The sequence below is a fragment of the Erpetoichthys calabaricus genome, chromosome 2, assembly GCF_900747795.2.
Source record: "Erpetoichthys calabaricus chromosome 2, fErpCal1.3, whole genome shotgun sequence".
NCBI lineage: Eukaryota > Metazoa > Chordata > Cladistia > Polypteriformes > Polypteridae > Erpetoichthys > Erpetoichthys calabaricus.
Window position 1 is genome coordinate 320588009 of NC_041395.2, and position 27361 is coordinate 320615369.

At 39.3% G+C, this 27361-nt stretch overlaps 1 protein-coding gene across 1 annotated transcript in view; it reads left to right on the forward strand.

The window, feature by feature from the left end:
- Positions 1–26035, forward strand: part of dna2 (DNA replication helicase/nuclease 2) — a 72008-nt gene extending 45973 nt beyond the window's left edge. Inside the window, exons 14-23 of the mRNA XM_051923392.1 lie at positions 2383–2492; positions 2580–2689; positions 4239–4463; positions 4559–4752; positions 13538–13627; positions 17302–17506; positions 19066–19155; positions 20219–20401; positions 23315–23461; positions 24648–26035. Of these exons, the coding sequence (XP_051779352.1) occupies positions 2383–2492; positions 2580–2689; positions 4239–4463; positions 4559–4752; positions 13538–13627; positions 17302–17506; positions 19066–19155; positions 20219–20401; positions 23315–23461; positions 24648–24701 (1408 nt within the window). The 3' untranslated portion in view covers positions 24702–26035. The remainder of the gene's footprint in view (positions 1–2382; positions 2493–2579; positions 2690–4238; positions 4464–4558; positions 4753–13537; positions 13628–17301; positions 17507–19065; positions 19156–20218; positions 20402–23314; positions 23462–24647) is intronic.
- Positions 26036–27361: the final 1326 nt, after the last annotated feature.

A 27361-nucleotide genomic window follows, 5' to 3' on the forward strand; every position in this document is an offset into this window, starting at 1 on the left:
GCCCCTTTGACACTAGATCCAGGGGAGCAGGCATGGGATCTACGCTACGTCCCTCGGAACACTTGGTGGCAGCCCTCCTGGGTTGCATCGGGGCCACTGTCCTGGAATATCGGAGCTCTTCCCTGTTGGGCTCCGTGGCCACCAACAGGGGAAGCTGCAAGGTTTCCTGAGCTTGTGTTTCCCGGAATTGCAGCCTAATTTAGTGTTAATTGCCACCTGAAGCACTTCCAGGTTGGCTATAAAGGGAGCCTGCGGCCACTACTCAAGGTCGCCAGAATCAGGAGGAGGAGGACAAAGCTGCCTGGGAGGAGTGGAGGAAGAAGAGTGTCTTTTTGGGTGTTTTTTTTTGGTGTGTTTTGGGGACTGTGTAGGGCCTGTGGGACATGGGGAAGGACTTACCCCACGGCTGAAGACAAAAATAAAATCTTTTTGTTATCCTTTTCACGTGCCTCCGGTGTCAGTCTTTGTTGGGTCGGCGTGGATATAGCATCTCTGCCACACTGTTATTGTGTCACTGCTTCTTTTTATGGTTTAAATAGATTACATCTTTTTTTCTTCTTTTTTCCTCCAATCCAATCCTGCATTTTTCCATTACCATTTTATTTGTTCGATTAATTTGACAGTTTTAAGTGTTAAATGAAGAAAGTCCTGGGGTAGTGTACGGTAATGGAATCCCAGATCTAAAGCTAGTACCAAAATAAGAAAGGAGAAAGTAAATGAAACACAGAAGAGCATGAAAAAAACAAGACTGGATGAAATACCAGCAGAATTGTGGAAGAGTTTAGGAGAAGGGGGAGTAGATGTGTTCAGGGATCTAATGCAGGAAAATCTATGAACTGGAGAGAGAACCAGAGGAGTGGACGAACAGTGTGATTATACACATTTATAAAGAGAGGGGGGGATATTCAGGATTGTGGAACCTATAAAGGGATAATGCTGATTTCACACACAATGAAAAATTGGGAAAGGGTTATTGAGAGAAGGCATAGGGAAAAGACCACCATAGGAGAGGAGGGGTTTGGTTTTATGCCAGGGAGAGAGAAGCATCGAAAAACAGGTTTGTGTGTGGTTGTTCTTGATTTGGAGAAGGCTTATGATAGAGGGCCACATCAAGAGTTCTGGAGGTGCATAAGAGAGAAAGGAGAACCAGAGACGTATGTGAGGATATGTATGTAAAGCAGTGTTGGGGTGACACACAAGATCCCAATTGGAGTAGGTCTGCACCAGGGTTCTTCAGGTCCTTACCTCTTTAATCGGGTTATGGATGTGTTGAGTCATGGAATCAAAGACCAATCCACCTGATTCAGGCTTTTTGTTGATGACATTGCGTTGTGTTGCACCAGAAAAGAGGAAGTGGAGAGAAAGTTGGAAGAATGGAGAAGGGTTTTGGAAGACCGAGGGTTGAAGATAGATAGGAAGAAGACAACCGAATATATGAGGTTTAATGATGATCAGGATTCAGAAGTTAGCCTGCAAGGAAAGCTATTGGAAAGAGTGGATAAATTTAAATATCCAGAATTGGATATTTAATAATTAGACACAGAGATAACCCATAGAGTGTAGTGTGGTGGATCCATTGAAAGAAGGTATTAGAAGTATTGTGTGATCAAAGAATTAAATCGAAGGTTAAAGGTTAAGTTTTTTAAGATCGTGGTAAGACCAGCAATGATTTATGGAGCCGAGACATGGGCAGTAAATAGAGAGCAGGGGAAGAAGTTAGATATGGCAGAAATTAGAATGTTATTGAATGTGTGAGAGGTTACAACAAAAGTGGGAGAGGTACTGTATGTAAGAAAGTACAGGAAAGTAGATTGAAGTGGCATGAACATGTGATGAGGAAAGACAATGAATATGTGGGCAAAAGAGTGATGGGAATGGAAGTACAGGGGATGAGAAAGCAAGGGAGATATGTAAAAGTAAAATAAGATCTGAAGGAAACATTCTTGACCAGTGGGGAGGAGCAGGATCGAGCTGTATGGAGAAGGTTGATCAAGTACATGGATACAACATAAGAGTGAAAAAAATAAAAAGGAAGAAGACTTCCTTTTTTCCCTTGTTGTTCCTTTGTCACCCAATGTTTGTTTTAAGTAATTTCAATTATTTTTCTGACAAGCTTGTAGGGAACATCTGTGTAATCAAGATAGTGCAAAAAAATAAAAGTCCCCTCCAGTAAACCATTCACTAAAAAATGTACTTTATATGTTATAAATTGTTTCATTATTGTTTTTTGATTTAAAACTATCAAATTGTTGAAGGTTGTGTTAAACTTGCATTAAATACTTCTTAAGAATTATCTTGAAGAGCTCTTTTCTGTCCGACATTTGCCACCTGGGCTTATTTCTGAAGTTTCTTAATGAGTGTTTTGTATCACTTGGATTTCAGTGACAGGCTCAGAGAGCTGGTAGTGGATCTTCGTCCACCAGAATTCATTCAGCATTTGAGCTCGGTTTTGCCTCGAGGAGCAAAGGACACAGTAGCCAGCATCTTAAAAGGTATAAATATGTGCATGCAAAGTCTGTCTTTACTAGCGCCTGCGACTCTCCTTTACTTGCATTACAAAGTTCCTTTCTTTTTACTAGGATTAAACAAACCCCAGAAGCAGGCCATGAAGCGGGTACTTCTTTCCAAAGATTATACTCTTATTGTTGGCATGCCTGGCACAGGCAAGACCACCACAATATGCAATCTGGTAAGATAGACGATCATACATTTTAAATTTTTATATATATTTTTTGTACATACAAAGCAGTTGCTGTTCCTTAAGCTAGGTTTTTATAATATTTTTCTTTAAATGGAGTATGCACTTCCTTAGTACCATAATAAACTTAATAAATTAGCACTATAGTTAAATTACTATACAAATCTGGAAAGCAGAGAGTGAAAAAAATTTTTTAAGGTTGACTAATATACTGATCACTGATTTTGAGTTGTTTAGAGTGAAAATCAGCTTATTTGATTTGATTTTTTGAATATTTGATCAATTTGCCTCTGGTCTAAATTAGCTGAGTTCCTCTATGTGTATTTTTAAACCATAACTGTATCAGTGGAAAAGCAGTGATATCATAAATTGCACAGAAAAATTGACCTTTAGTATGCCTATTGATGTTACATTTTTCATATTTGATAGTATTAGGCAGATATTTCTTCTAGCTCACATGAAATTTCTGATATGGTATAGCATGTTCCAAAGATATGCAGGTTAGGTGGATTGGTAATACTAAATTGGCTAGAGAGAGTGTGTGTGTGTGTTTGTGTTTACCCTGTGATGGACTGGTGCCCTGTCCAGGGTTTGTTCCTGCCTTGTGTCCAATGCTGGTTGGAATAGGCTCCAGCACCTCCCATGACCCTGTTCAGGACTAAGCTGGTTAGAAAATGACATGATAGTTATACTACTTAGCTTTTAATGGTAACACTTCACTAAATATGTGTCTTTAATATTATTCTGACTTCTTGGTTATGAAAGAAATTGCTAATTCACCATGTCAGACAGAAACACATTACTAGTAGGTGTTGAGTGGCTACTGCATGAGGTTTTCTGGCTTGAAAGTGGCTTTTTCATCTATGCAAAAATTAAGTTAATGTTAAGTATGCTTTGAATCATAGAAATAAAATCATGGTTGAAACTGTTAAAGGGTATCTGACTAGAAAATTTAAATCAAAATGGCAGAAAGTAAAAAAATTTCCTACATAATACCTCCTTCAAGTAGAGAGATCTGCACTTGTAGTGAAAGAGCACCAACCTACATAGTGCTCTGGAAGTGAAAGTTTCAGGTACACCAGAGTAAGAGAGCAATGCCAATATGTTAAACGATAGATGAGCCAATATATGCCAATGTTGCTGTACCCTCCACTCCGAGAGAAAAATGGAAACCCTTAAAGGCCTGGTGAGTGGCTTAGGTATTTGTGAGGATAGACAGCAGACCATTTTTATGATTTTCAGTTTTACAGATTGATGGATACTATGATGCCTGATTGTGCTTTATTACTCCTAATTTCAAAGTGACTTATACATAAACAGGCTTATTTTCTTTTAAGCAGCTCAGTAATTACTTGAAACCATTTGTAAAAATTTAAACGAAAATGTGTGAGGGTGGAAATAGACCAAACTTTTTTTTTTTTATGAAACTGAAAACTCTGCTTTGTCTCTTATGCAGAAAAAACTATTGTGTTACTCAAAGTTGGTAGAGCAACTGGGCCATCCATGGTCACCTGTTTTTTTTTTTCATGTTACTGTGCAGGTGCGGATTCTTCATGTGTGTGGCTTTAGTGTCCTAGTAACTAGCTACACTCATTCAGCAGTGGACAATATCTTATTGAAACTAAAGAAGTTTAAAGTTGGGTTTTTACGGCTGGGGCAGCTTCACAAGGTACACACAGACATCCGTCCCCATACTGATGAGGAGATTTGCAAAAGCAGATGTGTGCAGGCACTGGAGGAGCTGGAGCAGCTTTACAACAGTGAGGTGAGTCAAGCAGCTCTCATGTGGATTTCATAAGGCAGTTTGGCTCATAAACCTTGACCACCTTGTGCTCACTTCATTTGTGTCTCTTTGTGCAGCTGGTTGTGGCAAGTACCTGCATGGGAGTGAAGCACCCCATCTTTAGCAGGAGACGTTTTGACTTCTGCATTGTCGACGAAGCCTCTCAGATCAGCCAGCTTATCTGCCTGGGGCCCCTGTTCTATGCTAAACGCTTCGTGCTGGTTGGGGACCATCAACAGCTACCTCCCATAGTGCGGAACGTAGAAGCCAGGTGAGTTCACTTTGGTCCCTCTTTGGCCACAGTTTTGGAGAGGTGGGCTATCAGAATCTGATTTGACTGACTGGTTACCTGGAACAGTTTATGCTTCAAATTCTTCTGTATACTAAAAGCTTTTCTGCATAGATAGTATTTGTCACATGTTAAAGATCTAATTGAGGACATTAATAAAAAGAAAGCCATACTAGTGAGGGTAGAACTACTCTTGTTCAGTGGTTCCCAAATTCAGTCCTGGTGATGCCTCTCTGGCAGCTATAGGTTTTTGTTCCAATCAATTTCATAATCTGGGATTCTCGTTTACTTCTAGTTGATCTTATTCTTTATTTACATTATCTTTTATTTCTTCTGCTACAAATATTTCTAAGCGTATTATTGTTTTATTATGTAGGATTTTATGGTGATCCTGTTTCCCCTTTATTTTTACCTTCTTTTCTGGAAACCTTAACACTAGAATTACCAGAGCCTACGAAAAAACTCGTAGATCCGGCCCACCTTAAATCGCTTCTTAAAACCATTCTCACCTCTCCGCCAGCGTCTTTTGTCATCTAAATGTACTGATAAAGACAAGCTGCCAGCAGCCGGCTATTCCATCCCACCCCAACGACTTAGAACGTAAACGAACTTCTCCCAGCTCATGCCTTGATTGATTATCTGGGAGTGAAGTGGAGTTTTAGAGTGGAAATAATAGATCGTTATTTGGAACACACGCATTTCATATGTGTTGCATTTCTACAGTAATCTGTGTAAACACATTGTTAAAACAGAAAGGTTTTTGTATTCTAGTAGCAAATGACAAAATGTAGGCATAAACTATATAATGTATGAAGCCTGAAGTCCAAATATCAAAGAAACACTTTCACAAAAGGTACAAAAAAAAAAGCCTCCACCAAAAAATGCTGCCTTAGTGTGTGATATTGGCACTCATTAGCTATCACTGTTTCCATGGCGCAACAGTATCAGTTGCTGACTTGGATTCAGAAGGTCATGAGTTCGATCCTGCACAACTCCCTTTTGAGAAGTGTTCTTATTTTCACTATTTTAGAATAAAAAGATACATTTGATTTCAGTCTGTAACAGCGGGTGTAATTTATGATATTTGTAAAGGTTAGCTTTGTTTATTTTATTTTAAATTCACTTTTCATTGTCTCAGTCGCGTTCAGGATCCTTCCCTACCACCCCCATCTGACACTGCTGTTTTCACATAAAGACGCGCTATAGCTCTGCAGTTTCACGATACATACGACCGCGTGTTTTTTTTTCCCCCCCATATTGCCAGTCCCCACGTGTTGCTGTATGTTGTTTCTTTTGTACTCCAGGACATGCAGAGGAAAAAATAGTAAAGAGCAGTAACTTCAGCGCTATATGCAATCATCAGACACTCCCCATCTGATGCTGTTTTCACATAAAGACGCGCTATAGCTCTACAGTGTACTTGTGACTGCATTGTGGTACCAATGCTTGCAAACTGAAGTGTCTGCATGCACTTTTCGTGGCGTTATACGTGTATTTTTTGAGCATGCCCGTGTCGCTCAAACACAGGAACATATGTTGATGTAAAAGTATAACAAAACAAGTGCTTATTTTATTCAAGACTATAACCGAAGCAAAAAGAAAGCAAGTTACAGTAGGCAGTTGATATTACAGCTTGCGTGGTGGAATGCTAAGAACTGCTGATTTCCATTCCGTGCTATATAACTGTTAACATTTGAATCTGTTGATTGCATATAGCGCTGTCTTATTCAGTGTGCGCAAGAACATGCAGGTGGCCAGTTGCTGCGTGCTACAACGCACATTTTCAAAAAAGAAAGAGACAAATATATGTGACGTTTTGAAGAAATCATTTTATGATGCGAATAGTATCAATCAGAAAACATTGTCGAAGTAATGCAATATTATTTGAAAACGAACAGCGACAGATCGGGTGTGAAGTTATAGTGGCGCTGTTTGAGTCCGATCAGAAGCTGAATAAGCTGAAAAAGCTCCTGTTCTGACTCTAAGTAAAAAAGCATGAATTAATCAACAGAAATAACCGCGATTGACATTTTAAACTTAACAATTTACAGTGCATACCAATTTATAAATTTAATGTCCGTTTGAGGAAAAAAATACACTTTCTTCAAAGCTGGGAATCAAACTCAGGTCTCTGTAGCACAGTAGGGCTGCTGTGCCCCAAGTCAGCAAACCGTAGCGTTAAGCCACGGAAGCTGTTGTATCATCCTTGAACCTTTTGTGAAAGTGTTTATTTGATGTTTGGACTTCAGGCTTCACAGATTCTATAGTTTATGCCTACATTTTGTAACATTTATTACTAAAATATGAAAAAGTTTCTGTTTTAGCAATGTGTTTACACAGATTACTGTAGAAATGGAACACACATGAAATGCATGTTTTCCAAATAGCGATCTATTATTTCCATTCTAAAACTCCAGCAGTTCAGTCACTCCCAGATAATCAAACAAGGCATGACCTGGGAAAACTTAGTGAATGTTCTGCGACGGTGGGGGATGGAATAGCCGGCTGCTCGCTGCTCCTCTTAATTGGCACATTTAGAAGACAAAAGAGAGGTGAGAACGGTTTTAAGGTGGGCCAGATCTACGAGTTTTTTCGTGGACTCTGCTAATTCTAGTGTTAATGAAATGTCTAAAATCCTATACTATTACCACTGTGTGATCATGTACTCGAGCACTTCCTCCCCCCTTCCCTTCCACATCTGTAACCCTCAGGCAATTAGACAGAGTAAACAGACAGGCAGGAGTTAAGTTGCACTTTTAATTACGTATCATTGATAAAAATGTTAAGGAAGCAGAATACTATGTGAATACTGGCAAGCCTTACCCTTACAGCCTAATTAGCAGTTCATCTTGCATCCATAGGCGGCTCTCGTCTAGCTTGACTTGCTACCACATGGCCTTGGAATGGAATATTGAAACGGGCCACATACCTGTCTCGATATTGCTGCTGAGATATAATTGTCGTCTTCGTGGTCTTCATGGTCATATGGTGAAAGAGAGAGGGAGAAAGGCAAAGTGACCAACTTTATGCTGTTCTTATCACAAAACAAAAAAATTGGGGTGTCGTAGTACAGAATGGCCTCCGATTCAAAACCAATCATTAACAGTCATTTTAGACCAATAGAATTAATGTTCCAGTCCCTTCCTGAGCCAGTTACCAATGAAGTGCTTGGGTACAACTCATCCCCCAGTTGCTTTGTTTAGTCAGTTTATGGCCTTCCTGTGGTGGATGGCTTATAGGCTTAAGTAAGTCCCAACACAGTCGCCCTTACCAAGCTGGTCTGATGATCCATCTTCCTCACCATAAATTTCACAACTTGAGTCAGCCCTAAAGACTGGGGGTGGGGTGGGGGTGTTGGTTAGATAAACATCAAAGCACCTGTGTTTTCATCAATGGAGTAAAACCTGCCTCCTGCAACACTATCTAATATTAACGTTTGCTTTGTCTAGTTTACAAATAAAGACTTACAAAATATGTATCAACTTACAGGTGCATCTCAATAAATTAGAATATCATCTAAAAGTTAATTTATTTCAGTAATTCAATTCAAAAAGTGAAGGTCATATATTATATAGATTCATTACACACAGAGTGATATATTTCAAGCATTTATTTTTTTCATTTTGCTGATTATGGCTTACAGGTAATGAAAACTCAAACTTCAGTACAGTATCTCAGAAAATTATAATATTGCATAAGACCAATAAAAAATTTATTTTTATAACAAATGTTGGCCTACTGAAAAGTATTACACACTCAATACTTGGCTGAGGCTCCTTTAGCACAAATTACTGCATCAATGTGGCGTGGCATGGAGGCAATCAGCCTGTGGCACTGCTGAGGTGTTATGGAAGCCCAGGATGCTTTGATTGCGGCCTTCAGCTCGTCTGCATTGTTGGGTCTGGTGTCTCTCATCTTCCTCTTGATAGATTCTCTATGGGGTTTAGGTCAGGCGAGTTTGCTGGTCAGTCAGGCACAGTGATACCATGGTCATTAAGCCAGGTATTGGTACTTTTGGCAGCGTGGGTCAAGTCCTGCTGGAAAGTGAAATCAGCATCTCCGTAATGCTTGTCAGCAGAGGGAAGGATGAAGTGCTCTAAAATTTCCTGGTAAACGGCTGCGCTGACTTTGGACTTTGAAAACACAGTGGACCAACACCAGCAGATGACATGGCTTCCCAAATCATCACTGACTGTGGAAATTTCACATTGGACCTCAAGTAACTTGGATTCTGTGCCTCTCCACTCTTCCTCCAGACTCTGGGACCTTGATTTCCAAATGAAATGCAAAATTTACTTTCATCTGAAAAGAGGACTTTGGACCACTGAGCAACAGTCCAGTCCGCTTTCTCCTTAGCCCAGGTAAGACACTTCTGACGTTGTCTCTGGTTCAGGAGCGGCTCGACACAAGGAATGCTACAGTTGTAGCCCACGTCCCAGATAAGTCTGTCTGTGATGGCTCTTGAAGCACTGACTTCAGCTGCAGTCCACTTCTTGTGAATCTCCCTCAAATTCTTGAATGGGCTGTGCTTCACAATCCTCTCAAGCCTGTGGTTATCCCTGTTGCTTGTGCACCTTTTTCTGCCACGTTTTTTCCTTCCACTCAACTTTCCATTAATATGTTTGGATGACCTTTTGTGGCTTACTGTCCTTGTGTGGCATACTGAACCAGACTGAGAGAAGATTTAAAGGCTCAGGGCACCTTTGCTGGTGTTTTGGGTTTATTAGCTGAGTGGAGTGTGACACCATGAGTCTACAATATTGAGCTTTTTCGCAATATTCTAATTTTCCGAGATACTGAGTTTTGGGTTTTCATTAGCTATAAGCCATAATCAGCAAAATGAAAAGAAATAAACGCTTGAAATATCACTCTGTGTGTAATGAATCTATATAGTATATGAGTTTCACTTTTTAAATTAAATTACTGAAATTAACTTTTCGATGATATTCTAATTTATTGAGATGCACCTGTATATGCTAGAAATCACTGCACCTCAACTATAAATGTTAATACTTTGCTAGAGTGCTTAACTGTCTTTTGTCATTTTCCTATTAATTCACTTTTTCTTTTCCTTGAATTGTATTCTAATGATGATATTTAATTTGCCCTGATGTCTTCTCTGCTTGTGGCTAATGACACTGAATGCAAAAAGGGCTCGGCTCCCTCAATGTTAGATCTACTAGTGAGTTCATTAAGTAAATAACGCCTCAAATAACTAGAACAACTAGAAACATGAAATGAAAATCGTGCTGATGAATATTTTAAAAATGAAGATAAAAACCACTAAAGTATCCCTATGTAACATACATTGATTCTTGCAACTTTCTTGTTAAAATTAAAAATTTTAGCAAATCCAGTTTTGGCATTTCTCTGTTGACATCAAAATATAGAAAATGGGGGGGAGGTTATTTATTTAAGGTATAAGATTAATTAAAAGCAGAAATTGATAGGCATGAAAACCTTAAGTCATAGTAGGCCTCCAAGACTAAACCTGGGAAGCTCTGCGCAAGACTTTAGTATGGACAACAGTTAATGACTAAGGAACAGTATGGCTGTTATAACAGGAGATCTTGAAGTAAAATGTTAGGAAAAAGCTGAATAACCCAGTCAACAGAATTCGGCTAAAAAAGATCACTTATGGAAGATTCCAGAGCACTTTTACCACCAAAACACTGAATTATGCAATTTCTTATGTAATAATGACGTTACATCCCTCCAGTAATGTAAGACACTTGCACCTTGGTGTATTTCTGAAAACGTGTGCTGCCCCAGCTCAGATTTATATTGTCAATTATTTGTACTTTCTTTCACATCTACTTACGATCTTAGAAAAACAAATCAATTTCTGTGATTAAAATGCAAAAATCTTGGCCAAATACAATAAAAATGTAAAGCCAATTTGTACTGGAAATTTTTATATGGGCACATATGAATTACAAAGTCACATGGTGTATTAAACCAGAACTCAAATTACATGCAGAAATTGCACATTATTAATACATTGATTGGAGTTAAAACCACAAGGCAAAGAATTTAGTAAACACTGCTGTACAGAAATTGCAATTCCAACAGACTCCTATTACCATCAATACAGTGCAGTGATGTACAGAAATACAATTTATTTTTGTATAGCCCAAAATCACACAAGAAGTACCGCAATGGGCTTTAACAGGCCCTGCCTCTTGACAGCCCCCCAGCCTTGACTCTCTAAGAAGACAAGGAAAAACTCCCAAAAAACCCTTGTAGGGAAAAAATGGAAGAAACCTCAGGAAAGGCAGTTCAAAAAGAGACCCCTTTCCAGGTAGGCTGGGCGTGCAGTGGGTGTCAAAAAGAAGGGAGTCAATACAGTACAATACACACAACAGAACAAATCCTCAATACTTATAAAAATAAGTACAGAGTAGAATTTAACAGTAGATGATACCACATAATATGATTTGGATTTGTTTAAGAGTCCTGGAGACCTCATTCATCAAGCTGCCTCCCCCATTTGGCCATTCCATAGCTGAAATTGCGCCGATCCAATGAAAGGACCCCTCTTTCCCACGATTCCTGCAATCCTCCATCAAGGATGACTTTACCTTATGCAGGCAAAACAACTTGGCAGGTGGGCCATGGCACCAAGTGCCACATTTGAGTACTGAGAAACAGAATAGGTGAGGGTTAGTAACAAATTCTAACTATCATGTTACTTATGTTCCAAAGACATGCAGGTTAGGTGGATTGGCAATTCTAAATTGGCCCTAGTGTGTGCTTGGTGTGTGGGTGTGTTTGTGTGTGTCCTGCGGTGGGTTGGCACCCTGCCCAGGATTGTTTCCTGCCTTGTGCCCTGTGTTGGCTGGGATTGGCTCCAGCAGACCCCCGTGACCCTGTGTTCGGATTCAGCGGGTTGGAAAATGGATGGATGGATGTTACTTATGTTTTAGTGCTAATGACTGACAACAGAGATGCAGTCTGTACAGTTGATCAGCAGCTCTAGTCAGGGTGTGCTAAACTGAAGTAGTGGTCTTCAGCCGAGATTTAAAAGCTGAGACCGAAGGGGCACCTCTTATAGTAGCAGGCAGACCATTCCACAGTTTAAGGGCCCTGTTACTAAAAGCTCAACCTCCCAGGAAATGTATCCTTGCCTTCATATTTGGGGGAAAAAAGTTTTACCGTTTTGCACTCGAATCATTCTCAACAACAGCAACTGTAGCATTCACTAAACAAGAACTAGCACTGTGTCCCTGGGGGCATGGAAGATTGTTGCAGAGGGGCACAGGCAATGAGGTGATGAGCCCAGTCTGGCTTTTAAAATAGCAGACATTCACACAAGTGACATGGATACACTGTTTTACGACATGAGTGCACTTTGAAGATGTGGATCAATACACAATCACTTTTGAGTGCAATTAGTAAGATTTATACTGATGCCCCATTGACCACATATTAAACTGCAAGTGTTATAACATTGTATTTTTCTCTAACTAATCGTATGCACAAATGGTTATTTCTTTGTTAAAGCACTTCATAATTTTATACAACTTGTTCAGTTTTATGAGTTTGGGCTAGCTTAATATAATAAATGGCATCACATTTTGTAGTTATACAGTATGCTGGCTTTCTGAAGTAACACAAGTGACATTAATCCCATCTGCCTGCCCCTACCCTTTGCCTTTCATCCAAAATTACTTGGAAATTCCAGTTGAACAATTTTAGGATATTCCTAACTTTGTTAGGATGGCAGTTTAAATTCCTTTGTCATTACAAAATTAGACCATAGCTTGGGTTGACCAGCAAATGTGTGTTCTGTAGTTCAATACCTCAGCCAAAGTCTATCCTGCACTGCAGTATTGCTATATGCTAGTCTTTGGTGGTTGTACAAATGGTTATGTTAGTCATGTGGCTTCCAAAAAATATGCTTGTGGAGAGGATAAGGCGAACTATAGTTCAACAGCTTTCTCTGTTGCATTGTCACCTACTTTATTTTTATTGTCCTTTTGTATTTGATTATGTAAACACTCTGTAGAACCATTTGTTAGTTTCATCAGCATTACGCTGAATATCACTAGCCTGTTATCCATTACCTTTTCCCAGAATGCTTACTTGAGTCAATAGGAGGACTTCTACTCCTTTCTGGTCCTCCTGATGGCAGGGGCCTCCATTACTTAAGTCCTGGAGTGCTGCTGTGGCATCAGGTTTTCATTCTAACCCTTTTCTTAGTGACCAGTTTTTGCTGCTCATTAACTAACTACTTTTCCCTTCATTTTAATTAGTCCTGGACATATGGGCAGTTGTTTGAAATCCTCACCTCTTCTTGACGAGCTTCCTTATAGTGGAATGATTAATTTCAAATAATGTTACTAATCTGGAACACCTGGTTCTAACTTTATGGATTTTAAGTGGTTATAAATGTAGTGGTGCATTTACTTTTTCGTCATGACAAATCTGCATTTTTGTTCATGTAGAATATGAGAATGAATACACCCTGTCAATTTTATTCCGTTATTCATGTATCTTGCCTTTATCTGCAGGCACTGTACATATGAAGATCTAATATGGTGAAAAAGTCCATGGGGTGCACTTGACATAAAAGAAAAAATATGTCTGGCTATGTGCAGTATTTATGACTGTCATATTAATAGGAGTCTGACTCAGTACTGCAGACTAAATTGCCTCCTTCTAAAGAATGGAACTGCTGTTTTCATGCACAGTGAATGTCATAGCACCAGCTTAAGAAACACATGCACTCTTTCTGATTTACAGTGTTATTTTTTCCTCTCTTCAGAGCTCTAGGCATGGATGAAAGCTTATTTAAACGTCTTGAGAGGCACAGTGAAGCTGTTGTCCAGCTGAACGTACAGTACAGAATGAACAGGTATCATTTTTGTTTTGTGCTCAATTAATTTTTATTTATGAATCACAGTAATGCTCTGATTCGCACCATGACACCATATAAAATTTGAAGATGATAGTTATTGCTCTGTGAAGGAGGTTGGTCTGCTTTGCTGGCACTTCCACAGCTAACCTGTTTCCAAAGTGTTGAATGCAAAGTAGTGTGTGATAAATTAGGCAGCATGGGAACAGTGGAGTTCATGCCTCGATGGGTCAGAGCAGTTTTGGGACCTATGCAATGTTAGACAGCTAGTTTTAAATCTATCTTATATACTCCTTTAAATCTTATTTTCATGTAATTTTCTCAGATTTCAGATTCATCGATTTATTTTGTCATAGGCCACATTTTGCCGTCTATGGCTTTTCTTGGGCCTTTTCTGTATTTCTTGTATGTCCCCCTTGTTACACTACCAGTCATTTTAGAACATCTCAGTTTTTGCAGTTATTCTTCAGATGTAATTATAGGTAAAATTCCGTTACAACAAACTGCCAAGGACCTAAAAAATTATGTTGTAATGAAAATTTTGTTGTAATGGGTTTCTACATGCTGACAAGAATTTTTCCCAGCATTTCCTTACAATAATACACTTTCAGGGTGCGAATGAGGCCCAAATCCAATGGCTGAAGCACTGCTGTGCAATTGGGTGGGAGGAATTCAACACAAACATTATTTAAATGTGGAAGCATGTTGTGGAGAGCACAGTTATCAATCAGAAGCCGAATCATCCTTTTCTTCTTCTTCATATTGTGAAGTTTCTGAACTGTTTTGCGATTTCCCGATCCACCCACCCCACCCAACGGGAACGTCACACTGAAGTGCGTCTTGAAGCACGATTGCCGCGTCTGTGTAAGATTGTTTGTCTGTTGCTAGGGCAGGGCAACAGCAGGATCACAGCGGTGCAGTGAGGCGCCACAGAAGCGAATCCTGAAAGATCAGGGTCGCGCTATAAGTCCCTGTCTTGAACCCCAAAACACGAGGCTTAGTCTCAGTACTTTAGTAAATTCAGCTTTATTCAGCTTGAAACAGCGGGATCTGCCACTCTCCTATAAACAGACACAGCAGTCAGGCAGGGTCATGGCCAGGTTAGTGGCCAAGTTATGCTGCGCCCTGCATTTACAATGTTCCTTGCATCACCCATCGAGTTTGCTTTGGTGGAGAGACACAGCAGAGCTGTGAGCCTGCTGTTGCCTCGGCAACAGATAAACCGTCTTCCACAGATGTGGAGATCGCACTTCAGGGCGCTCTTCGGTGTGTTGTGCAGTTCGGGGAGGTTTCAAGAAAGTTTAGAAAGCTCACATTTTCTTGAACGAGTGCTGCATTAATAGGAATGTTTCTTGAATGGGCATCACTGAACTACATAAAAACAGCTTTTTCGACTTCTTCAAATGCAGCAGTTCGCATGCATTTGCAGCCTGAGATTTTTCTTCTTTTTTTGCCAAAACTTTCAAGAAAGTGTCGATGGCGAAATTTCGAATTCAGTGGTAACGCCTTTTTTCTTTTTGCCGCAATCGAAAGCTACAATAATGTAAAGGGTTTTTTTTTGTTTTGTTTTGTTTTTTTTTTTCCCCCTAATATGAACTGTTATCGTTTTTTTCGTGTCTGCCGTTTCTATAGGAGGGTGACAATGAGTTAAATTCCAATGGATGTTTTTCAAATGTTGACGAGCAATAAGCAAAAGGTATCACTGAAAACCACCAAAAACGGCAAAAAAAAAACATTACGAGGAAAGTTCAAAGAAAGAATTGTTTGTTTTTTTTATATATATATATATATATATATATATATAAAATACAGTGTTTCTGTTTGGGTATCGTTGTGCACAACTGAGCTGCGACCACAGAACTAACTGCTCTGTGGATGATTCATTCAGGCATTTCAAGGTCTTTTGGGCACTTCGTTATAATGAAAGTATCTGCTGTATGTATTTCGTAGTTACGAGATTTCTATAGACTCGCGTCATATGGGAAAACTGTCGGGACCATAAAAATACTTTGTTGTGATGAAAATTTTGTTGTAAAGAGATTCGTTGTAACGGAATTTTACCTGTATTTGAAATTAAATGAATGACCTAAAATGGTGAAAAGGTAGTCCGTAAACTGCCAGAGGTTTAAATTTAAAACTTAGGTTAGCAAAAACTGGAGAAGAAAAGAAAATTTTAGAATATTACAAATGCGCCATCTTCAGCGAACAACTAATAGGTTACAACCTACAGATGTTCTGTAGCAATTAAAGTAAATTAAGCCTTGTATGTTGAAGTAAACAATTTGTACAGGTGTCCTAACTTCAGTTGATTACTTTAAAACTCTGTCTGTCCTAAAGCAGAGTTGGAACAGACTGTGTTACTGCACCCCCTGAAGTACTACATAGACAATATTCCAGTGATAAAGACAAGAAAACATCAATTAACAAATGAAATTAGACAGAGCATTATTACCCTTAGAAGTGTAGGCCTTTCATTTAGATAAATTGCAAGAAAACATCAAAGTGTCAGCGAGTCCAGTGGTGTCCTACACAATCCAAAGGCACCTGGAAACTTGAATGAACTCTGATAGGAAGAGATCTGGCAGACCCAAAGTCACAACCCAATCAGAAGACACGTTTCTGAGGGTCACAGGCGCTTCAAGCACAGCTTAACAGTTTCTACTGTGAAGAGGAGACTTTATGCTGCAGGTTTGACAGGGCGAGTGGCAGTAAGAAAGCCATTCCTTAAAGGAAAATATAGGGCCTTGAAATACCAGCTGTGGACTACTGCAGACTGGACAAATATGGACCAATGAATCAAAATTTGAAATCTTCAGTTCATCACGCAGGGTGTTTGTACACCGTCGAGTTGGTGAAAGGATGGTTCCTCAGTGTGTGACGTCAACTGTCATACATGGAGGAGGAAGTGTGATGATGTTGGGTTCTTTTGCTGGTGGCTGAGTTGATGACTTGCACAGAGTGTCTGACATTCTGAATCAAAAGTTTATCACAGCTTGGCTGTTATATCAGCAAAAGGTGGCTACTTTGATGAATTACTTTTGAATAAAATTTTGCACACTTAACGATTCCTTGACTGACTTTTTTTTATTTGCCATTGTTTGTTCAATGTCTTCATTTCATGAAACATTAAAACATTAAACTGCATGCGTAAAAACTGAAAATACTGAGATGTTATAAAACTTTTAACTAGTAGTGTATATTAAGACCAAAACTGTATTATTGCAGATATGGCTTCTGAAGTGGATTGTGTAATTTTACTTCATGGTTCACTACTTTGTGTAAGCTTGTCTCCTATTATCCTTTTTTTAACCCCTTCTATCTGTCTTCTGATTTTAGCAATGATTGGTCCCAAGAACTCCCAAGTCTCTCTTATAATGCTTTGTAGATCATAAGCCTGTCGCTTCATTGTGCTGTTCTAGTTTGTATTCTTAAAGCCTGTCTTTAAAACCTGACATAAATTGTCCCCTGTCCACCCGAATTTGCATTTTACCTAAGTCATTCCCTTATGTATTTGTATTCAGTATATGCTATATAAATATGTATGATGATTACAGGCTGACAAGATATTGGTTGAGTTTCAGAAATTAGTTTTGTGGTTCTCTTTGTCACTTCATCAATTTTCTCACTGATCTGTAAATCATTTCCCTTCTATTTCAATTTGACTGTCCTTTTAGCAAAATTATGTCTCTCAGTAACACTTTGGTGTATGAAGGCAAGTTGGAATGTGGATCTGAGAAAACTGCCAGCGGCGTGGTCCAGCTTCCTGCAAAAGACATTGTTCACCTCGAGTTGGAATTTTCAGCAGGCCCTGAAAACTGCCATTGGATAAAGAAGGCTTTAGAACCAGAACACCCAGTTTGCTTCCTGGACACCGCTGAGGTATAACTTCAATTTGATTATCGTTTCTTTTTAAGCTTCTTGTTATAAGAGGCAAACCTTTAACATTTCCTGAAGTTGGATGTTTAACAGAAACATCACACAACAGCTGGTGGATCTGAAATTTATTTGTGGGGTATCTCGGTTTCACATATCAACGGGGATACCAAAAATAATATGATATACATAAATCAACCTAGAGCTTCTCTGTGGTTTGAATTTAGTGATCAAACTAGTTTTCAACAAATAACCCAAATACACATGCTGTAATAAACAAAATAGTACAGACTATTTTTTAACATAAGAATATTGAATATGGATATCTAAAAGTATATACAGACATGCAACATCAAATGAAATACAAAACAAAACAGAAATCAGAGTTAGGTTGATTTTATCACTTTCACCCATATAGGAAAATACAGACTTGTTAATGTTTCGGTCCTTAATACTTCTCTATACACAGGGATGTTTGTTCAGGACTGGTTTTCATAAGAGATGGATGGATCAGTCCTACTCTAGTTCTATGTTTCTCTGCCTCTGCCTGCTTTGATGGTGGTGTCTATTGTTTTCAAAGCTCACTTGCACTCCCTCACTCATTGGTTGAAACTGCAGCATGGCTGATGTTGCTCAGAGTTAGTGGAAGGTTAGTTTAGCTTTCCAATTGAGTTAAGGAAGAGAAACTTATAAAGATGTATACTTCACACACAAGTTATTACTTTCTGTTATACTAGTACTAATAACCAGATGTACATATTTAGTATCCTTGCTGGCTTTACTCGGACTACAAAATTGCAGCTTTTACAGTCTCCTAATCCAAAATGTAAATTGTGTCTTATGTCTTTTATTCCTGTTGTTTCCAGGGATGGAGTTGATGCTTTGTTCTGATTTCTACAGTCTTTGGGGAGTTCTCTTGCACATGTGGATGGACACTGAATGAATTTGGTCTTTTCTTGTCTAGATTTTTTCCTCCTTTTCAATATCCTGACCACCAACTCCCCCCTTCCACGTTCTCTGTCGCTCTCACTCTCGCTCTTGCTCTCTGACCTTGCTGAGAGTCGGCAGTCCACAGTCTCCTTGCCTTTACAATGGCCTCACTTCCATGAGAACCTTGCTGTTCTTTAGAAAGGCTGGACTAAACGTTGCATCTACGTCCAGCTCTGTTACAGATTTTGATCTTATGGTCTGGCACTAAATTACCATTTGGAGTAGGAGGCATCACTCCAGGTTTTGTTATGGCCACACCTTAGGCATTATTTTTAAGTTATCGCAGTGTCTGCATTATAACTAGTGCCATTTGGTTTTCTGTGTGCACATAAAAAAAATACATTTTTGGTTCAGTGTTGCACAGCTTCTTGTCCATCAAGGTAATGACAGAGTTATGATCATTTTGCTTACTGACTGATGGTTAGTCATCCCTGGCCCACTACCAGTATGTGAGGATTGTTGCATATGTAAGGAGCCTGACAGGGCACAAACATGTTGTAGAGATTTCTCAATGTCCTTAATGCTCTGCAATATCTCAGTCTGAGTTGTCCATTGACGAAAAATTAATTTTGTAGGTTCCAGCCCTTGAGACTATCGAGCAGGGAGGTATTAGCAATGCTACGGAGGCTGCTTTGGTCTTCTGTCTTGTGCAAGCATTTATCAAGGTGGGTATATGTCCTCTTTATGTGTGTTGCTTTTGGATAGAATTACAATGAATGGTATTTCTATTTATTTAATATTATATACACATTATACATTTACATAAAGAACTGCGAAACTCTACTTCAATTCCATCGATATCTGAGGTTTTATAGTTGTTAACAAAACCACACTATTAAAGCAGAAAGCTAATTCCATCTTATTTTATATAGGGTATTTTATAATCATCACTACCTAAAAACAAGTTAAATCCTTTCTCTATAAATAAAAGGAGACAAAAGTAAACTTAATAAGATTAGATATTACATTATGAGGTAGCTAAACTTCATACATTACATAAGTGTTACAGTAGCTGCTGATTTTGATCCATTTGAGGTTTTCTTTCTGTTGTTGTATCTTGAAACCCTTTTTATGAACATTTCTTGCTTTTGTTCTTGGGCAAAGTTATCAAATTTAAAATATCTCCCGATTTCATACCAGTTACACTTTTAAGTGTGAGATTCCTTTACACCATTGTTTTGAATTGCTTGCTTAAATCTCTTGTTTCCCTAATCCCTACATGTTGCTAGAGGCCATAATCCTGTTCAGCTTTGCATTTCTAGTTGTCCTGAGACTTCTTGACTAGTGGTGGGTGTCTGGTAATGCCTCAGGAACTGCCCGTCACCTCATTTCCATCTATGTCTGCATATCAGATATTAAATATGTTTCAAAGGATTGCACTATTTAAAAAGAAATAATGGAGCATACCTGTATGTCCTCAATACCATACTGTTTGGGGTCGCCTGTTTTATTCGTTTGCAGCAGGAGTATAATAACAAGCTTTTAAACAGCTTCATAAAATGTAGCCTCAGTGACCTTGAAAAAGGCATTGTGGAAAGTATTTTCTCTTCATTTACACTTAAAATACAGATGATTCGAGATGTCGGTCAATTATTTGGAATACTAATGTAATTCATAAGCAGTACTTCAAAGACTGACACCTCTTTAGTTGAGACCGATGCTTAATTTTAGGTAAGTTTAGGATGGAGCTGTTAAAAGACGTGACACTTAACTGATTTTTCTCCTTAGGCTGGCTGCAAAGGATCAAATATTGGAGTGATTGCCCCATATCGACAGCAGCTGCAAGCAATCTCTGCTCTGTTGGCACGTCCAGAGTTCAAAGTGGTGGAGGTGAACACTGTTGACAAGTACCAGGGCCGCGATAAAAGTGTCATTATTGTGTCATTTGTTAGGAGCAACAGTGATGGACATGTAAGTGATAAGCCTGTAACTTGGCCTTTTTTATAATTCATGATTCCTGGTACAATTCTCACCAATGTGACCTCTACTGAGTTCACATTAAAGAAAATGGCCACTAAACTCTGAACTGCATTGCCTGGATGTGCAGTTTCAATGATGGCTCTTTAATGCTGTCAGTCTGGGTTTATTTCCATCATAGAATTCGGTACAGAGCTTCCAGATAAAAGGATTTTTGCATGGCTCTTTTTCATACCCATCATGTATGGTAGTCTGACTGGAACACTTTGTTGATAGGTGATGCTTGTGTCTAATCACCAAAAGGTTGAACAAATGACAGAATAAAACCTGAAAGATGATTATGCTTTATATTAGGAATTTTGTGTTAGAAAGCAATTTAAAGGTTCATAACATTTATCTGAATGTTGGTGATATTTTGAGATTTAGAGTTGTTTTTTTTTTCTCTTAATAATAATAATGATGATAATACATTTTATTTAATAGGTGCCTTTCTTATCCCTCAAGGTCACCTTATAATAAAGTTAAACAATGATTAATAAAATAAAAACAAGAAAATGATAAATCACAAAGCAATAATTAGTAAACAAACAAATATGACAGGCAGTAAGAGTATAGAATTCACAATTGATATGCCAGCTTGAAATGATAAGTTTTGAGAGTAGTTTTAAAATGTGCTATTGAATCAAGTTGACGAATATGAGAGGGAAGAGAATTCTAGAGTTGTGGAGCACTAAGAGAGACGCTCGAGCTCCCATAGCACTGAGTCTGATGTATGGTACAGAAAGTAGAGCTGCAGATGAAGATCTGAGTAAACGTGAGGGAGTGTAAATCTGTAGGAGGTCAGTGAGGTAGGGAGGAGCAAGGTTGTGGAGAGCTTTAAATGTTAAGAGCAGTATTTTATATTGGATTCTGTAGTTAACAGGAAGCCAGTGAAGTTGAGAGAGAATAGGTGTAATATGTTCAATGTTCTTGACTACTTAATATTTGCATACGAATCTTTGTGCCCTGCTTTTTTTTTTTTTTTTTTTTAACTTTCTTTGCTGTTCCCTTCAATGACCGCCCTGGCAACCAAAGAAGATGTTTCTCTGAAGCAGGGCTTTATTAGGACGGTGATATGTTACTAAATCTGGGTTTCTTAAACTATGGGTTGTGGTTTCAGGTTTCTGCCATTGGGTCACGAGTTACTGTTGTATTTAACTATTACAGATGGTTTGCGAAGCGAGTCGTGGTTGGTCGTTGCCGGTTGATTAAGAAGTCAACATTGATCTTACGATCGTCCTTGATAAACCAAACAGGATTGTCTATAATTCTCCAGGGTGCAAAATCCCCACCATTTATCTAATAATTGTTTAAGTGGGGGAAACCCGCCCTTATGATTAGCTGTGATTCTCCAAGGGGCCCCAGAAAAAGAGATTAATCAAATATCAGCATCCACATAATAGATTTGTGAGACACCAACAATTGCTTTCCAAAACCTGCACAGTTTAGTGGCTGAAAATGGAGCCCAGTGTGTCTTATGTATGCCCTGAGCAGACGGGAGCTGTGTATCTGTAATAATCTGAGTGGTATCTTCCACTCGATGACACCAATGGAAATAAATGGGAAGTGTATTTAGGACTGAGGCAAGGAAGCACTTCTTCACTCAGAGATATGGGAATGTGAAACAAGCTTCATAGTCCTGTAGTTGAAGCAGAAACTTTGACAGCCTTTAAGAAGTATTTGAATGAGATATTAGGGTAGTTAGCTATTAACTAAACAAATAAGTTTGATGGCCTGAATGGACGTCTTCTCTCATTTAAGTTTTTATGTTTTTATGTTCTGTCTTCATTACCCTCCTTAGTGCTTGACAGTCCAGAGCTGATCAGCTGCCATTCCAGAAGATAATGTAGGAAGGGAGGATAGACTCGACTAAGCTCACCTATAGACATGGGTGAGCTTAGGGGGGGTAACATTTTCACTTTCTGCAGGTGTCTCTGCAAATAATGGTGTTGGTGATCTGTCTCGACTTTAGCTGAGATATGTTGTGTCCATTTTAGATCAAGCGGTGGTGGTGACTCTTAAAAAAAATATACAGTTGCTGTGGATGGGAGTGTCGCCTGCCTTCTCCTTTCTGAAGTCAATGACTAGCTCCATGGTTCTCTCTGACATTCTTGTCTTGGCACCAATGTACAGTATTAGGAGACAGATCTCTTCTGTAAGCTGTTTTGTTGGTGGTTAGACGTACAATGTCGTCTGTCCTCTGGAAATTTACTGATGGAGTTGGAGCTGCGTCTGGACACACAGTCATATGAGAATAAGGAGTACAGGTGATATCATCGCACCCTACCCTATATGGTGTTGAGGGTCAGCGTGAAGTGGAGCTACCATTTCACCCATACTGAGGTTAACAGTAGGGAAGTCCAAAATCCAGTATCAGAAATCAAAGAAATCGAGGAGGTTGAAGGTTTATCTTCAAGGAACTACAGTGTTAAATAATGACCTGTAGTCTATTAACCATGTTTATTATCCAGGAGTGCCTAAATGGTATGAAGGTCAAGGGCTATGTCCTCCTCTGTGGACCATTTTGAGGTGATGAGTAAACTGCAGGTGGTCTAGTCTTTCTAGAATGTTTTGTTTAATATGTTCCAACGCTGTCTCTCAAGTAATTTCATGGGCCCATATGAATAGAAGTCTGGTAATGTGCTACCAGGCTTATTTAAATGCATAACTTTGTTTTACGAGGGAAGCCGTTAAGAAGGACCTGCTTGCAATCTACTATTGTCAGCTATATTACTGAATGTAGAATACTGTACTGGTGTTACTCTTTTTAAATGTTACGACACCCAGGATAGAATAAATTGTCTTTATTTTAACAAGAAAACAAACGGCATTCTTGACAATACCTCATTGTTTAATTTTTTTTCATAGCTTGGTGAGCTCCTACAGGACTGGAGACGCCTTAATGTTGCGATCACCAGAGCAAAGCACAAGCTCATCATGCTTGGTTGTGTACCCACACTGCGCCGCTACATACCATTGGAGAAGCTACTGAAGCATCTAGAAGCAGAAGATATGATATCCTTCACTTCAAAGAGAAATACAATGACTTTGTTCTGAGTGTTTTTTCCCTCATTACTATTAGCCTTTACTGTTGCACTCTTCTTTTCCATCATGTCTCTTCTTAATTTTCTTTTTGCTTAAACTGAAAAGGCTCAGCTCTTCTAACCTTTTTCCCCTCCACTGTAGCCCTGGACTCAGCCAAGTTACTCTTCTCTTGACTTTTTCCTTGTTATAAAGCTTGAGCAGAACCTCCTTGGACTTGTACTCCACAAATCAGGGCACTATATAACCTGACATTCTGTTAGCCTTTTTAATGGCTTCTGAACACTGTCGGGAATTTGATATTGTTGAGTCCACTATGACTCCTAAATCCTTCTCATAACGTCTACTCTTAATTTACCTCCCATTGTTTATTCAAACCTAAAATTTACTGGCATTAAATTACATCTGCCCAAGCCTGTAGGCTGTCCAGGTCCTTCTGTAATGATTTAACAGATTCCAAATTATCTGCCATTCCATGAGCTTGGTTTCACCAGCTTGTTAGTTATATTCCTATCCAAATCATTTATATATAGCGTCCCTAGCACTGCCCCCTGCTGGTCACCACTCTTAACATCGGCCAGTCCTGATGAGGTTCCTCGCACCTTCACCCTCTGCTTCCTGTGTTTGAGCCAATTGTGCACCCATCTACAAACCTCACCCTGAACTCCCACTTCTTTTAGTTTGATGCCCAGCTTCTTGTGTGGCACCTTATCAAATGCTTTCTGAAAGTCCAGGTAAATAATATCATGTGCTCCACTTTGATCGTATCCTTTTGTTGCCTCCTCATAGAATTCCAGCATGTTAGTAAAACACGACCTCCCTCTTCTGAACCCTGCTGACCGTTCAGTAAAACTCCTGTACTTGCCATGCGATTCTCAATCTTATCCTTAATAATTCCATCCATTAATTTACCTGTGATGCAGGTTAAGCTTACTGGCCTGTAGTTAACTGATCTCCCTGGTCACCATTTTAATATAACAGGATAATATTTGCCCTTTTTCAGTCCTTTGGCATTTCCCCAGTGCACTGTGACTTCCTAAACTAACAGCTTTGTATGCAATGTTTTGAGTTTGTCATTTTTTTAATGTTCATATATCACACATTTACGGTGTTGTGTCAGTGCTGTAGTTTTTGCTTCTTTTCCTTAACAAAGAAATACATTTTTCAGCTTCCTCGCGGAGCCCATGAAGCAGCCTACAACCTGTTCAGATGAATGTGAAGTTCTCCTGAGGTTTGATGCAGTTGTCTGCCTTTCTTGAGTCTCCCTCTAAAGTATTGTTAAATTTTTAGCTTCATGAAATGTTGCACAGACATTTTAATCCCAAAACACAAAAGTGCTTGCTTGGCACGCCCAGGCACCATGAACTTGCCGTTTTTCTTCTGGTACGTTTGACTTTTTATTGAGAGTAATGACTGGCATAAGGGCTTTGGTATTTCTGTGAGAAGCTCCTTATCGCCATAAGCTGCTACCCATCTAATTTATTCACGTTAATTTTTTCCCCCAAAAGTTAAATGCAAGTGTTAAACGGATGTTGCTACAACAACAGTAAAAAACATTTTTTTAATTGTAGGAATACATAAATGTTTGCTTAAGACTGTCTGCTTCAGAAGATTCTCCAGGTTTTCTGTTTTAGAGGCAGACTAATTTGTTTCATGAGCCACAAGCCAGGAATCCACTGATACTCGTATGTTGGTGCTTTATTGTGTAAAAGTTCTGCCACAAAATCCCTTTACATGTGAAAGGAAAAATTTGTTGTTCTCTCCGTATATCGATGAGAAATTAAACCGAACTGTCTGGTATAAAATCATAAAGAGTAAAACTGAATCCTTAGACACAGCACAAGAAGCAGGCAGAAGAATTATCTGATCTTTAAATCATTCAACTGTAGTGAGGTGGAGCTCATGAAATCTTCACAAGGCTATCGTCCATACGGAGATAATAAAACCGGGTTTCGCTTAGTACACTTGTCTGAAGTAGGCACGGATTTATGGGCAGATGACTGGGATTTTAATGACCATGTTGTTGTTTTTTCTCCTTTTTGTCAGTGATTGTTTAAAAGTGTAAATTAAGTTGATTTCTTTTCTTATGATGTTGCTGCTGCTCCTCACGTCTTGATGAGAAATATGGATATTCATGTTAAAGACACATTCTCTGCTGCTTTGCTGAGTTCAGCCTTCATTTTGAAGCTGCTACTGGTGGTACAAGTTGAACGGTTCGCCACATTGGATTTTGGAGTCTGCCTTTAAGTTAACATCAAACAGCAGGACGTCACTCTGCTGCTGCTTTCTCATTTGCTGCTCCGTCCATGCAGCGTTCACAAAGGCAGCCTTAAAAACTGACAGGCTTCCTCCATTTTTCAAATTGAACAAAATGTATTGTTAACTTTAGACAAATATTTGAATGTTCTTATTGTATTTATTTATTGTTTTTTTTTTTAATGATTTGTGGCAGCTTTGTGTGTTTTATACTGTGATACTAATCTGGGAGATCATAATTAATATGTTTAAAATATGCACTGTTTAAAATAAAAGTATTATTAAAAGGAAGCACTTCCTGGTCAGGCAAGGTCCTTGTAACATCACAGTCCAAGAGCTCCACCTGGTGGCTTCCACAGAACCCAACAAACCACAACTCCCATGCTGCCCTGCGGGTGTCCATACTGAGGCATGCCAGACAGGATGCTGCCACTCGGTGTATTTGTGGGGAACACTCTGCACATTGCAGGAAGTTAACTACTGTGCAGACCTCTCAGGTTCCCAAGTCCATCCCAGATGCTGCTCAGTGGTTGTAAGGATGCCGCGCCCGCTGTAACATCCTTCCACTCCTGTGTCATGGCATGGAAAGGAGATATCACTCCCTCCTGACTAGGTAAGGGAGCTGTGTACTGGCAGGGATGCTGGTTCATCTGTCATAATGCTCTTATGGAGTCCTTTAAACTTTCATATGCTCTTTACCCAAGAGTGGCTACCATGAATGCCTGATTGATGGTTGTCCTTTCAACAGGTTCTTTTCTCTCAGCAGAGGACTTTGGAAGCTCTGTGAGAGTGATCATTGGGTTCTTGGTCACCTACCTGGCCAAGGTTGTTTTCGCCTGGTTACTCAGTTTGGCTGGACAGCCAGTTTTAGGAATAGGCCTGGAGGTTTCCAAATGTCTTCCGTTTCACAATTTTTGATTCACTTTGCCCAGAAATGGTTTTATCCCCTTGCTACAAGGAGGTCTACAGATGGCTTGGTTTTTGTCCTGATGTGCAGTATGATTTGTGGGACCTCCTATACACGGGTACAATCAATTCAATTTGCTGCAAGTTGACGACACATCTCAAGGAGAATTACAGCAAAAGTGCCCCTGACCACAATTTGGATTTGCACAGCAAAGGATCCGAGTACTTCTATGAATGACCAATTTCAGTGTTTCACCTTTAATATATCTGCAAACCTTTCTGATAACACATTTTCACTTTGTCATTATGGCTTATTGAGTGTGGATTGATGGACCAATATGGCAAATGTATCCATTTCAGATTGAGCCTACAACACAATAAAGTGTGCAGAAAGTGACGGGGTCAGAGTCTGGGCCATCTTAACATATGGGCACAATGGGGCACTGGCTGAGGGCCCACAATGTTTCTGATGCCTATGTATGTTTCTGTTTTGCTATCAAAACAGGGGTCCCTGCACACTACTTTGCCCAGGGGCCTATGATGCTGGTAAGATGGACAGTATTTTCTGAATCCACTGTATCTATAAAGTTGATCCACCAGAATTCTTTCAATTCAATAGTAAATCACATACTCAAGGATGATGCTGGAAATTAAAGGGAAAGTGCAGTTAAAGGTGTGTGCCACAGACCACTTCTTTACAGAGTTGTGGGA